This window comes from Alosa pseudoharengus, unplaced genomic scaffold (genome assembly GCF_046254945.1).
Source record: "Alosa pseudoharengus isolate Yale_2024_CS ecotype anadromous, Long Island Sound unplaced genomic scaffold, YU_APseudo_1.1 YU_APseudo_1.1_scf_1, whole genome shotgun sequence".
Taxonomy (NCBI): Eukaryota; Metazoa; Chordata; class Actinopteri; order Clupeiformes; family Clupeidae; genus Alosa; species Alosa pseudoharengus.
This window is the reverse complement of record NW_027468564.1, coordinates 46,092,699-46,110,258: the sequence shown is the minus strand read 5'-3', so window position 1 is coordinate 46,110,258 and position 17,560 is coordinate 46,092,699. Positions and strand designations below refer to the sequence as shown.

General features: G+C 41.3%; 1 protein-coding gene across 2 annotated transcripts in view; it reads left to right on the top strand.

The window, feature by feature from the left end:
* Positions 1-17,560, top strand: part of cnnm2b (cyclin and CBS domain divalent metal cation transport mediator 2b) — a 43,947-nt gene that overhangs the window by 18,830 nt on the left and 7,557 nt on the right. For both annotated transcript variants that reach the window (XM_076289984.1, XM_076289983.1), the window contains exons 2-3: positions 15,844-15,987; positions 16,394-16,531. In XM_076289984.1, coding sequence (XP_076146099.1) covers positions 15,844-15,987; positions 16,394-16,531 — 282 coding nt within the window. The remainder of the gene's footprint in view (positions 1-15,843; positions 15,988-16,393; positions 16,532-17,560) is intronic.

Genomic DNA, 17,560 nt, shown 5'->3' with positions numbered 1-17,560 from the left:
TGTTTTACCATCAAAACAAAATGCATAGCTAAATATAGGATGTCTTACTGTACTCTGAAGAGGCTACATCAATTGTGGGGAGGAAAGATAAAGGCTGAAATAAAGACTAGGCAGATGGTAACTGCTTCTCGTGTGCTTCATTCTACTATGAAAACAAGAATAAGAGACACTGGCACATGTGTTAGGTTTACAAAAGAGGAAATAAATAATTTTATTTAGATAAGTCTTTAAATGTTCAGTCAATTTTATCTAAGCATCAATCTGGTTTCAGGACTAAACACAGCACTATCACTGCTGCTACAATAGTAATTAATGACATAGTCAAAGCGCTTGATGATAAAAAACACTGTGTGTCTCTATTCATTGATCTGTCCAAAGCGTTTGACACTGTTGACCATAACATACTAGTTAATAGACTGATCAGTATAGGTATTGTATGTCTCAGCACTCTGTGGGCTGGTTTGTCAACCATCTCACTGATAGGCAGTGTTGCCACAGTTACCTTGAAAAAGTAATCTGATTACTGATTACTCCTTTAAAAAGTAACTTAGTTACTTTACTGATTACTTGATTTTAAAAGTAACTAAGTTAGATTACAAGTTACTTTATTAGTTACTTTCAGCAGCTGTCGACAACACCCCCACCGCCTCAACATAAAAATGATAACCGGTTTTGCCAATACTCACTATACTGGAAGTGCATTTTAACATAATGTCAACAATGTATAGCAGACATCCCAACCTAACCTACTTAGATACTGAAATTCAGATGTTTGTTCAATAATGTCTAGTCAGTACACCAAATAAGGAAGGCCTATTGATAGAAATTGTGATAGTAAAATATGTAGATTTTGGTAGTTTGACCTTTTCATGTAGCCTTGGCAACTCCCATCAAGTATAGGCCTGAGTAATATGCAAATGAAATTACACTTGTTAAACTCATCTCAACAAGTCTTTTGCAATCATTTAACCCGCCGTGAGCAATGCTAAAGTCAGTGTTACAAACAGTGCAGTGTGCAAGACTATCATTATGTTTTACTCTTATGAGACAATTCGGTACACTTTTGTGTAGTCTGATGTGAAATGGGTCTTAAATGTTCCTTTTTGAGTGGCACTGACTCTGCCATGACGCTCCTGTTCCTAGATACACTGACTGAACTGATTAATTAAGTTCGGGAGAAAAGAGATATAAGCCCACCTACACTGAAAACTGATTGGTTGATTTAGCAAAACAGACCAGGATGCTCTCTGTCTTGGATGCGCTTCAGGCACACACGCACCATCATCTCTCTCCCTCTCCGTTGTGTGCGCGTTAAACTCAGATGCACACGCGATTTGAAGTCCGGTCTGGCTTGCGTGCTCTTGTTCGCTCTAGGTTCCGGGAGATTTTATGTAATTTGCGGGCGTCAGGAAGCCACTATCAATATGTGGGAGACTCCCAAAACTTCGGGAGACTTGGGATGTCTAGCTAGACAGCACTTTGTCGCCAGCACAGAATGTACAATGTACCTTAATGTTGTCATGTTTAGCTGACTCAAAATAATGACTGTATAGATAAAATGTGCATCTCTCTCCTCCCTCCATTGTTGTTTATGTTTGTGTCGCTGTGTGGTTTTACACGTGAGTTGTCCTCATGCTGAAAACGTGAGCATAGCCTACATGACGTTAATCCCCGAGACAAGAAGAAAGCAAAGAATATATCTTTTTACTAAGGAAAATGACAAAAATAGAAACGCACAGTGACTTAGATAAGTAACTTTAATCTGATTACTGGTTTGTAAATAGTAGCGCGTTAGATTACTCGTTACCGAAAAAAGTGGTAAAAATAGACTAACGCGTTACTGGCATCACTGCTGATAGGACTCAAGCTACTGTACGCAAGTTGCAGGCCTGACGTCAAAATATGCATCAATCTGTAAAGGGGTCCCCCAGGGCTCCGTTCTGGGCCCACTTTTATTCACTATTTATATAAACTGTCTGGGGGAGAATGTACAACATGCAGTTTTCCATTTTTATGCAGACAACACTGTTATTAAGTGTGCTTGCAAAGCAGCACACTTATTGTTCTTCTTAAGTTTTATTTTTCCCGTCTCCCTAATTTTTTGTCAGCTCTAGCGCCTAGGCCCTTTGAGACTAGCTTGGCTAGCGCCACCACTTCTCAATGAGACGTGGTCTGGGAACCAAACGTTCATTTTCTCATATTTGAAAAAAATGCCCAGATCCGTTTATTGGGTGCCACGGATGTCTATCAAATGCGTCTGTGCATAGCTCATCATCGTCTTGCTTTCCCCCTTGTTCTGTGATTGGTCCCCTATCTCAGGCGAAAATTTGCTCCATGGTCTCCAGGCTGCCTTAGCAGCGTGAATCAAATCGCGCGCAAGGCAGCATGGGAACACCCAGGCTACTTTGAGACAGAGACACCGTTCCAACTTTAAAATGTCCGGTCAGTACCGGTGTAAGTTGGTCGCTAAGATTACGTCAGGTGGGCGTGTCGTTCGTCCGCCATATTGGATTGAACAGAAAGCGAAACAAAATTTTCACAGGTCACAAATTTGGTCCGAACGCCACGAAACTTGACGTACATTATCCTTGGACCAAGCCTCACAAAAGTTACCAGAAGGATTTTTGATTTTCGAAAGCGTTTGCCCGTCACAGCCAAACGAAATCGGCGGTGAAGCTCCGAAACAGGAAGTCGTCCATATCTCAGGAACACTGTCACATATCGATACCAAATTTTGTATTTGAACTCGGGACTCCAATGTGAGGGTGCATTAGCTAAAAAAAAAAGAAAACATTCCAAAAGTTTTCATCATTTGGCAAACCACCCATTCATTATTGGTAACTATCACCTTCACATTTGCAGTTGTACTGGTATCACAATGCCTTCCAAGTATGCACAATGTCTCTGGGCAGCCAATCATGAAATCCTTGCTCTGCCATGGGATAGTATGGACTTAGGAACTGAAATAGCAAGGAGAACAGTAGCTATATATAGCTTACATAATAGAGTTGTTTTCACATTGACGGTATTCAAATTACATTTTTCCTTATTGTTAAATGTCATGATGGGAGAGTATTATTAAAAATGTTACAAAGTATGCAAATTCATATGTTTACGGGAAATTAGGTTTTACTGGGTTGTTTTGTTGTAAAGACATGCAAGGCATTCTGGGCCATGTAATAGACAAACAGTGGTCGGCAGCATTAACTTGATTTCCATACGTATTAATATGAATAGGTGTTTCTGTAAACCTAGGGACAATAAACAGCCATCTCTGTTACAAAAATGACCAGGTAATCGCTCACTGAAGAGGAAACTATGATAAAAACATTGTTTTCCTCAAAGCATGGATTTGACGACAGTACAAGCCGGACATGTCACGTTAATGTTAAATACATCTGAACCAGGGTTTCCGTTGTCCGGTAATTACCGGACATTGGCCGGAAAAAAAATTAAATGTCCGACAAAATTAAATCTCTCCGGTCAAATTGTCCGATTGAAATTGGCTAATAATCCCGTCCCCTAACGCAATCTGAATTTGAGAATAGGCCTAAGCCTTATTACGTAAACCTATATTATACGTCCTCTGGCTGTGTTTTTAAATGAACAGGCTCTACCGTTTGAAAAGTAAGCTATTAAACAACACGCATAGCCTATGCTGCATTTCAAATAGGAAGCGCACGCTTAAAACGTCCAACAACGAACAAGGCGGTTCAAACATGGCCAGTCCCAGGCAGACTAGCCTTAAAAGTTTTTTCAGAGGCCAGACGCGATGGATGATGATAAATTGGTAACGTCTGAAGCCTCAGATGTCCGGTCAACTCCACCACCACCAGATGAAAAGCAGAAGTGTCGGGCGTATCTGTCGGAATCAGTGACATTGGAAGTGGAGTTGCGGGGGGTGCGGCCGCTCCAAGACACTGTCGTTCTCTGTGTAGGCTACACTCGACATAAAGTGTTCTTTACCCAAAGCATACAGTAGGCCTATGCGTTCTCTGTCTATGATCATCTGCAGGGTTAGGGCCTCCTCGACGAGGCGATTACTGGTCCGCGGATAATTTCTGGCACAATTAAACGGTATCATTGAACCGCGGCCGAAAGAAAAAGAACCTAAACATTTCCCAGAATAGGAAACATTTCTTAATGTATTGTTATCAAATAAAGAGGCATAGCATTAGGTGGTGTGGTGTGAGCGCTCATTCTTGTGTGTGCGCATCTGTGTAAGTTAAACAGTCACCACTGGAGATAACGTGGGTAGCAGCAACAAACAGCCTAGCCTTTTTAAAACAACGAACGAATTGGACTCTTCTATACAGCCTGATTATACCATTCTTTAAGCTACATAGCCTGTCTCCAGTTTTCCTCAATTTTACTAATTAAGAAGGGATAATAGGATATTTGACCGGCATATCATCAAAATGTCCGGAAAACGAAACCTCTGCCGGTCACTTTGACCGGCACCATTTTTTTCTAGCGGAAACTCTGATCTGAACGCTAGGTGGCAACGTTGTATTACATTTCACATACATACGGTGACATCATTAGAATTATGTGAGCTTCACAATTAAGGAAGGTGCAAATATTATGTAATTTATAATGGGAAATTATTGGAAATGTTATTTCTTGTTTATTCTAATTGCAAATCACACAAATCCATTCGTAATCACACGTACACATTTAATACTGAAAGACTCTAATTTTGTTTATTTGATGATGCCCCTAGCAACCCTGGGTTCGTGGCCAAACAAGTGCCCAAAATATTGGTTTCCATCAAAGATTCTAGAGCGGAGCGTAGCGCTCTAGAATCTTTGGTTTCCATGTGTAGAACTGTGCTGGATGGTGTGCGTCCTTTATGAAAGTAAGTGTTTTATAGAGTTACAGACATGAGTCATGTTGTAGTGGTCAACATAAATGTGCCCCTTCTGTTATTAGAATGCTAAGCGGAGAAGCATGCTAAGCAGAGATTAAGTATCATTAATTTCTTGTGTGGCTAGCTATAGGGAGGAGATGTATGTTGCTAATTGGGATTTATGTTGTTTAGCGTAATGTCATGGTCATTTAATATGAGATGCTTGCACTCATAACTTCGTCACTTGTAACTTTAGGACTGCTATTTTTTTTACTAACAGTAATTCACGAAGCACTTTAGCCCTAAAAGTAGCACCTAAGTCTGTGACAGCTTAAAAGAAGTGGCGAGGACTCCTAACGCGATGTTTTGAAATGCGTCTATATTGTCTAGAGCTAACAATCGCGAGGGAACTTGTATTGTAGGCATAACTAAGGGATGCAATAACACCACCAACAACCAAAACTAGCCTACTCATTGTCAACATGTACATTAAATGTAACGTTTCATGTGAATCAAATTAAAATGTTTTCTTTGCAAACGTAGGCATATGGTGACAGATTAATTTAACTGTGTGAATCACGGTAAGCACGAATGAAGTGGCCAATTCTTAATGGGACCCACTGTATGGAAGTGGGCTGCCTGATTTACAGACGGTGGTTTAGAGTAATATGAAGTATTCCTTTATTCTGAGATACATCTGAGATAGGCTACATCAATAGGCTCTCAAAACAACCCCAGGCTCACAAAACAATCCCAAACAGACATAAGGTCTTTATAGAGCAAATCCATATAGATTATTTGTCAAATAAACCAGTAAAACATAATTTGTCGGATGGAATATATAACATTCACACTCATAGCTCATATTTTTTAAAATAAATCAGTGAAAAAGTATCCTGACAAACAAGCAGCTTTTTAATGCCTTGGTCATATTTCATAATTTCAATTCTTCTGTAGATTACCTGATAGCCCAGTTTGAGAGGTGCAAGACGTGTGACATTGTTTATTTTTGCAGCCAATCACTGCTGTCATTTTATTTTATTGATTTGATCTCAGTCATAGAAGCTAAATTCGAAGGCAGGCCAAAGGTAAAATCCAACGAACCGCATTCAACCCGCAAGCCAGTAGTTGAATAGCCCTCTCCTAGAGCTTTTGAGATATTGCCACTGCTCCAACACTGAAAGGCACTGTTACAATGCCTGGATCAAGCCAGGTTCAGCATAGCGTATGCCACTGTCTGCTCACGTTGGTGACCGGACCAGGGCAAGCACACTTTCGCAGTTCCCGCCGGAAATGCAGTCTAGTTTATTGTTGTGCTCCTACCATAAGGAAGGCATTTGAGCATTTGCAAACTGCTTTTCACAGAGTGCAAGCACAGCTTTATCAATTAAAGCTTGTGCTTAATGCCGAGAAGACCAAAGTAATGGTCTTTTCAAACTCAAGGAAGAATGAGTTAGACCTGAATATTGTTACCAACAGAGGCGGACAGAGTACACAGCTTCATTACTTGAGTAAAAGTACAGATACCGTTTGCTAAATTTTACTCAAGTACAAGTAAAAGTACAACAGTCAGATGTCTACTTAAGTAAAAGTACTTGAAAAAAAAAATTGTTTTTAAAAGTACTTGAGTATCAAGAGTACAAGAGTAGCCTACATTTTCTAAATATTGCATTACTACTGCCACAGTGCTTACATTTATGTACAGAAACGTCCTACGTGGAGTTATGGAAAATGTTAATGTTAAAGGAAAATTCCGGTATTTAGCACTTTGAGTCCCTTTTCTGGTTTGTTTTGGATGAACTAGAGTGGTGGACACAGAAACACGAACACCACTAACCACTCGGTGAGTTGCACCGTTTTGAAAACTAACGTTAAGGATTGTTTTAGGACATGTTTGAGCATGCCTGTAGGCAGCCACTCTGACTAGTCAAAGGCGATTCAAAACGAGTCAGAAAAGTGGAGACAGGACCAATCGTCCAAATTTCGGTGTCCACCACTCTAGTTCATCCAAAACAAACCAGAAAAGGGACTCAAAGTGCTAAATACCGGAATTTTCCTTTAATACCTTGGAGAATGTAAAAGGAATTGAAAGTAAAATCAAGTCATTTTCATCTTTTTACCATGTTGGCAGGGATGGGCAGTATTTCTATAAAATACATGTTTCAAATACAAAATACTATTTTGTAAATGAAACACTTGAAGTAAAAACTATCATTAACTTGTTCAGAAAATTGAAATAGTCTGGCGAGGTGGGGCCACAGGTTGGCACATTCCCGGGATGGACCTGCTGCGTCTTCATCCATTGTTTCGTCTATGGTTTCGTCTCTTATCTAAATCTGACCATGGAGTTGAAGGTGATTGCTGATAGGTTGTCCCAATCAGTGGCACCTGCACTATCCAATCACGTTTGAGAGGGAAACAACAAATTGAGGGTTTCCGATATTTTTCTTTTTTCCTTTTTTTTTAAAAGTAACGGGTACTCACGGTTATGGATAGAAATGTAGTGGAGTAAAGAGTACAATATTTTTAAGTAAAGTCATGAGTACTCCCCAAAAATGATACTCGAGTAAAGTACAGATTTCTCAAAATTGTACTCAAGTTACTGTCCGGCTCTAGCCTAGAAATCTAGACGCACCCTAGGGGCAGCAAATTAATTTGCTCAGCCTGTACGTCTAGTATCGAACCATAGGAATTTCGATTGGCTAACGCCGTGGACCTCATCCAATCACAGCGCTCTATTTTGTTAGAGAGTCTTAAGGCGGGCTTAACAGGATAACGACAGTCCTGCGGCGGTGAACAACAAGGAAGGGTGGCTATGGCGAACGAAGAGCGGTTGTTTGAATCGGCGTTGGCGTCAACTTTGGAGGAGTTGGACTTGTGCTTTTCTTTGAAAGTAGAGCAACACAATGCACTTAAGTCATTCCTTTCGAAGAAGGATGTATTTTCCGTTGTGCCGACCGGATACGGATATGGTCGTAGCGCTGGCCTATTGCATGCCTAGGCAGTTTGAAAGACAATTCTCTGCCCGCCCCATGGATTAAGCAGGTGAATGATTCGATTCCAGACTATACATGTCAATGATATAGGATGGCCCGCCAGGCTAGTCCGGCTCTGGTTACCAATCAGGGTAAAACAATTGAGATAGTTTCATTTTATAAATACTTAGGATTTTTAATTGATGACCACCTTTCTTTTAAGCTTCATATACAGAACTTAGTTAAAAAGTTGAAATTGAAGCTAGGTTTTTTTCTTAAGGAACAAATACTTTTGCCAGAAAAAGGCTAGTCGATGCCACATTTCTTCCTATTATTGATTATGGTGATCTGTTGTACATGAATGCCCCATCAAAGTGTCTTCAGATGTTGGATGCTGTGTATCATGGAGCTTTAAGGTTCATTTCAAATTGCAGACCCCTCACTCATCACTGTACACTTTACTCCACAGTGAATTTGCCCTCTCTGTCAAATCGCCGACTTACTCACCTCTATATCTTTATATATAAGGGCATTATAGGCAGGCTTCCATGTTGCATATCTGAATTTCTTTCTTTTACACAGAGTACTTATGCCTTAAGGCAGGGGTGTCCAAACTACGGCCCGCCACGCACTTTAATCCGGCCTGCCGAGCATTTAATTAGGTTATCATAGGCCGCTCACTATTTTTTTCGATAGATAGATAGATAGATGTATACTTTATTGATCCCCAGGGGAACTTCAACTACGTTGTGAGTAACTTTAGGCTACTGCAAACTGCTTTACACTCTTCTTAGAGAGCGATTATAATGTCAATGTCGAGATACATAGCATCTCCTTTGCAGCAGATCTAACTACGTTATGCTAGCCTACTCCATTTAATTGGGAACACATTTGAGCGTGCTTAACAGAGTCTTTTGCCAGCTCCACTCAAAAGACTCTGTTACAGTGCACCATTTATAAATGAATTAAACAACATCAAATGAACAGTATTTCTTAAGAAATTCATTTTCTACAGCTAAATTACTTTGTCATTTAAATGATACAAACGATATATATATCTATTTTATCTCCAAACTTTTTGACTCAAGGGCCACATTGGGTTTTGAAAATTGGCCGGCGGGCCACACAACAAAAAATAGTGCGTGTGTGTATGTATGTATGTATATGTCAAAACCCAATGTGGCCCTTGAGTCAAAAAGTTTGGACACCCCTGCCTTAAGGTCTCAGAACACTATTTTATTGAATGTACCTCAAGCCCGGACAGAGTTGTTCAAGAAGGCTTTCATGTTTGCTGCACCTTCTGCTTGGAATGAACTACAGAAAACCCTCAAACTACAGTGGCTAATTTCCTTAAATGATTTTAAAGGTGTTGTTAAAGCCATAGAACATGAGTCCATTCAGTCAAATGTTTTAATTGATTATTTTATTTAATCTGGAATGCACTTGAGTTGTTTTTGCCTCTTTTGTGTTTGTTTTGTGATTGTGATGTGTAACTATAACTATCTTGGCCAGGTCTCTCTTGAAAAAGAGATTTTATATCTCAATGAGACTAACCTGGTTAAATAAAGGTTATAATAATAATAATAATACCATCCATGAGTTTAATTGAAAAACAAAAAATAAATGTTTGACACTTCCAATCCAATTTGCACAATAATTTGGAACACGGTGTACTGTAGTTGTGCCTGTGCCCATATCTGTGTTCTTACAGCCGGGACGCTTATGTCCCTGATCCAGATTCCTTTATCTTAAGAAAGTTTTGTTCAGTGAAGAGTCTTTCCATTTATTTTCACTAGCAACAGCCAGCAGATGTCTGACTAAGATAGGGTACAGTGTGGTAACTGCCTTCAACATAATTTGTGAAAGTACAAAATGGCTCAGTTTGGAATATAATAATTGATTATTATAATAAAACACAACAATGCCATATATTTTTAGTAATGTTCCCTTGTATGTGTTACACTGACATAAAATAGGTCTATTAAACACAAGCAAAATAATCCTCTTAGACTTGGAAATAACATAACAGCTCCTGCAGGACACTGGCCCAGTTGTGAGTGAAGCTGTTCAATCTCTGTTCAGTCTCAGTTCAGCCTCAGCGAAGAAACCTTAAAAAGAAAACCAATCTTGCTTCTCTCCTCCACTGAAAGTCCCCCAGCCTGCTGTGCTGTGTGTGCCTCTACTGTGAGGGGAAAGAATGCCTTTTCAGTCTGTGTGTCTCCGAGTGTAACGCCTCAGATAGGGGGAGACCGAGGTCTTGTGACCGCCGACCTCCCTTCACCGATGGCCTCTTAATGATCAGGGGTCCGTAAGCAGCCTTAACCTGCCACCGCAGTCCCAAACAAAGCCCCCCATCATACTCGAAGGCGAGAGATTATTGAGGGTCAAACGGTCTGGTTCTGGCACTCTTTAGATTTAGAATAAACAAGTGGATGGTGTGTGACATCAATATTACAACATTAAGACCAAAGACGTTGAAGCAGAGCTGTGCCGTGATTGGTCTCGTTTGCTTATAAAGACGAAAATACTTCAGATGCTGGTATACTAAATAGTATGCAACAGTTTAATGCTTTTAACATTTAGTACTAGCCTGATGAGCCAGACCCACATCAAGATGTAGGGTCTGGGAACTCACTATTCGCAGTGCTCAATCCAAGGGGCGGGATAAACGGTTGTCTTTCAAATTCCCTCTGCACTTAATATGATAGCGTTACAACTCAAGAGTCCCATGCGTTTTCCCACCAGCGGAGCTAGTTGGCTAGTTGATCAAACTTTTGCCAACTTAAAAAAAGCTTAACTCGCATTGTGCTGTTCGCCAGCAGTAACATCCATCTTCTTTGTTTTCAAGTAGCAGGGAATTCACACGAAACCGTCGCAACTCTGCCATCATTATGTTAAGCCCGCCCACAGACTCTATACACGATGTGATTGGCCTGATCGAAGTTTAATTTGTCCAGCTCGCAAGCCAACGGAGAGTTGCTAGACTACCCTGGCTGCAAATTACATTTGCTGCCGCTAGGGTGCGTCTAGATTTCTAGGCTAATTTAGTACTGGTATCATCTTCAGATCAATGTCCATGAAATGTGGTCACGTGGAGGACAGATCAACACACCTGTCACTCCAACTGGCCACCTTGGCTATGAATTGTGGTGATCTGGGTAGGACCACCTTGTAAAAATATACAACAATAAAAAAAACTTTCACAGCATATAGCTTTCTAGTTAGCTTTCTCCATTATGTCCAAAGGGTTAGCATGCAAGCAAGCAAGCCTTTTATCAGTGTCAAATGTGCTGCTGTATGTGTTTGTGAGGATTTTGCCTTTTCTAGTGCTCAACCAAAACCCTGCGTCATTCTCCCTATTACACTTGTAGGTTAGTTTACCATCATGACGACTTTGAAGGTGGTATATAGTAAAAACTAGGATGCCTTTAAGTTCCAAGGATTTTTTGGTCACGCCACTCCAAAATGACTTAAAGAATCATTAAGGATTGAAACCTCAAAAGTTAATACTGTGGGCATAAGTGCAGATTAGAGCATGCACACTGGACTTTTGATGACTAGAAGACATGCCAAATCATATGCTAAGACTGAGAGTGTAATGAGCCATGTCAAAACTCAAACATTTGATGACCAAGCTAAACTCATGAAGCCGGTAGTGCCATTGCCGATGTCATTGTTTTAAACAAGATTGTGTTTTCCATTTTCCATCATCATTAACGTTACGTCATTATGGTTAATGATGTAGTGCGCAATTCAGTTTTGTGAGAGGTTGTTGACATTTGAGCTGATCAGCCAATCAAAGTACTCAAAGTACATACTCTTCTCCTTTGTGTACTTCTGGAGCACCATGTTGATAGGCCGGAATTGTTTAGTCTGTTAATCTGTTTCCCATTTACAGATCCAGGTCTATGCACGACTAGGCTACCAGGGGACCCTGTGTTGCTGAACTTGACTAAAACTGTATGGGATATGAATTGCGGACTGCGAGACAGAGTGGAAAAAAAAAAAAATCGCTGACCTACACGCATTCTTTAAGTGTGCACCCATGTGTAAAAATAGCACTAATTAAACTATAAAAAAAAACACCGTGACTCAACAATTTCCCATCCCTCTGACAGAGCCACTATATTTTGCTGCACCCTACCCTACAAGAAGGGGCCTGATCATGTGTGCCCATCACAGACAGATACTCTCCCGCAGCACCCTCCCGCACTATTTATAGGAGGGGGGGGGGGGGGATTACGCTATGGAAAAATATGACGAACAGCATTCCATAAATAAAGCTGGGAATGGTGGAAAAGTGCGCGCTGCGGTCTCACAAGGACCCATAATGCCTTTCTCAGGGTCCCACCACACTTCGCAGTGGACCCTGGCACCTCCCGACCGACTTGCACATCAGGGACAGAGAGTCAACCCTCTGCGTGCAAGTGACTGTCTGTCACTAAGACAATCTCTAAACGACTAAATCTTTCATTCGGCGAGAAAAGGCGAGGTAGCAATGTTAGGGAATGGGGCTGTGTTGCTGTGTATTTTTAGTGTGTTATGTAAAATGAGACGTTTTGTAAACAAACAGTAGTGTAAAACAAACATATAGTGCGATGAGTGAGATGAGATGGTCGTCTAGTCATTTTCAGTGACGTCGTTTCGATTCCACCTCAACCTTGAGTAACCTTTCTGCATTTTGTTGGCCCAAAATCATTATACCAGTTTTTCTTGTTAACAAACTGTTAAACTGTTGTTTCCCCTTGTTGGTAAAAATATTATATACCAAAGTGAAATATGAGATCCAGTCACGAAGAAGTACAAATCAAGATGCAAGGTTTAATTAGGCTGTATAAACTGTTGGTAAAAATATTGTATACCAAAGTGAAATATGAGATCCAGTCACGAAGAAGTACAAGATGCAAGGTTTATTAGGCTGTATACAGGAGAGAGGCACACCCGTAGCACAGCGTACTCCAGAATATGCGTCTCTGACTTGACACAGAATCATCCAGGGTTTAAGTACCCGACAGTAAAGAATAGATAATCATACAACGACTGTGGCAAAGCCAGGAGACATTCAGTCTACCTTAATCAATGACGAAAAGGACTGTTGACGCAGAATAGACAACAGCAAGTGATATCCACTCTGGCGCCTTACATTATCATGTTTAAAAGAACAGTACAGATATCACACAGTCATGATGCAGACGTAGAATCAAACTTTTAGTGTCAAAGTGACCCACTAGTGAGAAATGCAGAATATTAAACCACATACTGAATATTGGGCCCAATGCTGCACATTAAACCAACATATTAAAGTATTGGACATAATGTTCAATTCCATTTTCTCTCACCCTGTACACAATGGAAACGCTTTTGTTGTGGAGGAGACTTGTTCATAGAACTTATTTTTCAGCAGATCCATCATAGGTAAGTATTTTTTGTTGGTGAGCAGAACAGTTGAAGTCTTGAATCACTTTCTAAAAGTAGAATTGTGGTACAGAAGTGTTTGGATGAAGTAGAGTTTGCGTGAACACTGAAGAGACATTACAGCAGAATGTTTTTTTTTTTTTTTGTAAGTCCTCCACAAAGACATAAACACATAAACAGAATGAATCACTGCTATTTCATCGGGGTTGGTTGTGTATGTGAATGAGTTCACCGAAGGACCTTGTAGAGCAGAGTGGTCACTTTGTTGTAACTCTTTTCTCATTTTCCACTTCTATCATGTCTGTCCATCATCCCCCCCCCCACATCCTGCTGTGGCGTGTCCTCATGCTCCCACTCTGGAGGCGTCCCGGGACTCGTGCAGCGGGTCACAACCCCCGGCAGGGGACCGGTGGTGCCGGTGCCTCATCTCTCTCTCTCTCTCTCTCTCTCCCTCTGTAACTCATCTTTCTCTCCCTCTCGCTCTCTCTCTGGGCCGCACCTCTCTCTCTCTCCTCTCTCTTTCACTCTCTCTCTGGAGCCTCTCTCAACTCCGCTGAGTCCTGACCGCCGCCCCCTCACACCAGCTCCCGCCGGGCCACGGGGGTCCCCCCCCCCCCCCCCCTTTTATCCCCTACCAGCAGCAGAAGCAGCATCCCCAAGAGCGAACGCCATCATTATAGCAGCCAAGGAACTATGAATAAACAGAACATGTTTGTCCTACCCATATTTAAGGAAGACATTAGTTGCCCTTCTCTTTTTTTTTGCTGTCAGGCTGCCATCCCTCTCTTTTTTTGTGGGAAAGTGGAAAGTATGCAGTCATCACTGTGAGGGACAGCGAGACATACAGGAGGGGAAAAAAATGTGTGTGACAGACAGACAGGGAGAGGGAGGGAAAGAATGTGCTGGAATGTTTCGGATAAAACAAATGTAGACATGGTAGCCTAAATCCCACGGCCTCTTACTTTTCTTTGGTGAAAGTGTAAACCCGAATGGTCAGATGTGTGGCTCGCTTTGGACTCCGCAGTTTGGCTTACTATGGGCAACCCACAATGCACTTCTCACAAGTCCAAATCACCCTTCTGATCACAGATGGGAAGCGTGTACACACTTACAATTCTCAGTTCTCATCACTTGTCAGGAGCTCCCTGATAAGTGGTCATGAAAAGGGAAATATAAAACCATAAAGCCATTTCATATTTGTTTAATCCCCATTGAGTGGTCAAATATCTCTCTTTATGATTCAGCACTCAAGGGACCTCACTTTGAGTCATAGAGAAAGAGATGGGGAGAGATAGAGAAATGGAGAGAGGGGGAGAGAGGGAAAGAGAGAGAGAGGAAGAGAGAGATGGAGAGAAAGAGAGGAAGAGAGAGAGGGAGAAAGAGATGGGGAGAGATAGAGAGAGAGATGGAGGGAGGGAGAGAGAGAAATTCCATGGAGTAAACATGTTTTCCATGGAGTAAACATGTTTTCTGTTCTTGCGGCTCCTGTCCAATCTAGTGTAGCTTGTAATCGAGCCTCTCTCTGTTATTTACCCAGTCATGGGACCCCAGACGCCCCTTCCCCCCAAAAGTAGTGTGTAAAGTGATGGTGGTGGTGGGGGGTGGGGGTATCTTTAAAGAATGCGTCATCATTTACTGCTAAGTTCAGTGGACTCCAACAAAACATGGAGTCAGAGGCCATGTTGTGTCAACTAGCTGGTAAACACTTCAGGGAATAGACATTAATCACGCTTCAGTGGCTGCTAATGTTAAGACTGTAATCACTGAGGCCGTAATGCTAAAGCCACCGTTTCATTGTTTTTTGTCGTGAAACCTTCCTTTTGTGTGTAAATGATCTATAGCTTCCATCATGAGGTGGGATAAAGCAAAATGTAAAGTTACAGGACTGTTTATTTGTTTATTTTCATATTCTGTTCTGCAGTTTTTATATAGATGGTTTAATATGGTCTTAGTTATTTTTGTATGAGGAAACAGGTTACTTTCAGAGAGAAAGCATCTGATTTTTACTTCTTCTTGATTCTGAAAATTCCCATACACATATACAGTGTATATATATATATACATATATATATATATATATAGAGAGAGAGAGAGAGAGAGAGAGAGAGAGAGAGAGAGAGAGAGAGAGAGAGAGAGAGAGAGAGAGAGAGAGAGAGACAAAGAGAGAGAGAGGGACAAAGAGAGAGAGAGAGAATGTACTGTGTCACAACGTAGGCTTTCTAGGATCAAAACTCTGCCTATCTGCATTTTAACGAGCAGCTCTGAGACAATCAGAACACACAGCAGTTCCTTTAGAGTGGAAACTTCATTTCAGGTCTAATATTAGCCTCCCCCTCAGGAAAATTCCTTCTAAATGATCACAAGCTGAGAAAAGGCAAAGAATTTGTTTAGCATTTTGGTGGATCGTATGAGTCTCTCTCTCTCTCTCTCTCTTTGAAAATAAATACAAATCAATCTCAGATCTAAGAGTATTTTAGTCTGTCTCCAAACAAACAACAAACATCTCCACCTAGCTTCCGCGCAGTCAGTGTGGTAATTGACTCGACACATGTTCAGGAAATATGAGATTTCACAACATGATTCGAATTGTTTTTTTTCCTACAGGTAAATCCCACCTGGCCATCGTCCAGCGGGTGAATAACGAAGGGGAGGGGGACCCGTTCTACGAAGTGCTTGGCATTGTCACGCTGGAGGATGTCATCGAAGAAATCATCAAGTCCGAGATATTGGATGAAACAGATTTGTACAGTATGTGTCTTGAATATGATACTCTTTGGCTCTTTTGTAGCCTACGATCTTAAAGCATTTCAGAGACAACTGCCAGGGGCTTGAATGGTGCTTTTTATGCATGGCCTCTTCATTAAATTGTAATCATGAGGAAGTGAACCAAATGGACTTGTGAATGAACAGCGGCTCCAGTGAAAACACTTGCTTGTTTGTTTTTGTTCAGTGTGATAGCCATTCCCAGTCGCCCATTCAGTATGTGATGCAACTTACTCGCCAGACCTTGTTCCTTGAATCCTTTACTGTGTTAAGGGTGTAAATTGCACATCCAAGAATTTTTGTTGTTGTTGTTGTGGTTTTAAAAAAAGTACCCCAAACACCGAGCTCATTTGTTTCTCCCCTCACTGTCTTCCGTCATTTGCCCCCACAGCTGACAACAAAACAAAAAAGAAAATTACCCATCGGGAAAGGAAGCAAGATTTCTCGGCCTTCAAGCACACCGACAATGAAATGAAGGTTAAAATATCACCTCAGCTTCTACTGGCTACTCTGCGTTTCCTAGCAACAGGCAAGTGGTGTGGCATGGTGGTGTGTGTGTGTGAGTGTGTGTGTGTGTGTGTGAGTGTGTGTGTGTGTGTGTGTGTGTGTGTGTGTGTGTGTGTGTGTGTGTGTCTGCTTGACTTCCCCCAGTGTGGCCTGCACTGACGCCTGACTTAAGGGGTTAGCGGGAAAGGAGGCACCAGGCATGAGAGAAAGACGGAATGAACCATGTGAGAATGAGAAAGAGGGAGTGAGAAAGAACGAGGGACAGAGGATAGCAAGTAGTCCAAGGAAGTCACAAACTTTTTTTGTTTTTTTTCTCCAGGGGTGTCATAGGTTAGTTCAGTTTTTAAGAGTGGCGTGGGCTTGTGGGATTGTTCTGGTTATTTTTTAGGGGTTCAACAGAACTAGGTGTGATTCATATACTGGCATTTCCCATGGGAGACATGAAAGTCTCTCTTGCTCACTCACTACTATAGCATGACCGGAGGCATACCCAGATTTGCCCCGACCTTTGACCCAGCTACTTAGCTTCGATTAAACAGCCCCAATGCTATTAGGCAGTTTTCGGTTCAGGGTGGAACCTGATGCTAGTTGACACACATCCTTCCACAGACCGGCTATGACGTGCAGCTTCCAGAAAATGACTTTCACTGGAACCAGTCAGTAGCAGGTATGAGCCCCCAAGCCTATTCTAGTTCCCAGGGAAGTAGAACACAATTCAATCACGGTGACTCAGAGAGTGTTTGAAATAGTTTCTCTTTCTCTTCAATCTGGGTATTGGACAATATGTACCCCTGAAGAGGTCACCATTTTAGTTCAGTCTTCCTATAAAACTTTTCCTTTATTGCTCGTGTTTTCTCGCCTACTACGTTTGAGTTTTCAGTTTGTGTCACTTATATCAGGGTCAGGTGAAAGTAACTAGCGCACGCAGTCATGTAGTGCATATACTTCGTTGTTTAAGCGCTTATGTGTTATGGTTTGTATAATGTTGTTTTATTTTAATTGGGCTGTTAATTAATTTGACATAATTGTTTTTTATTGATATTGTCCTTAA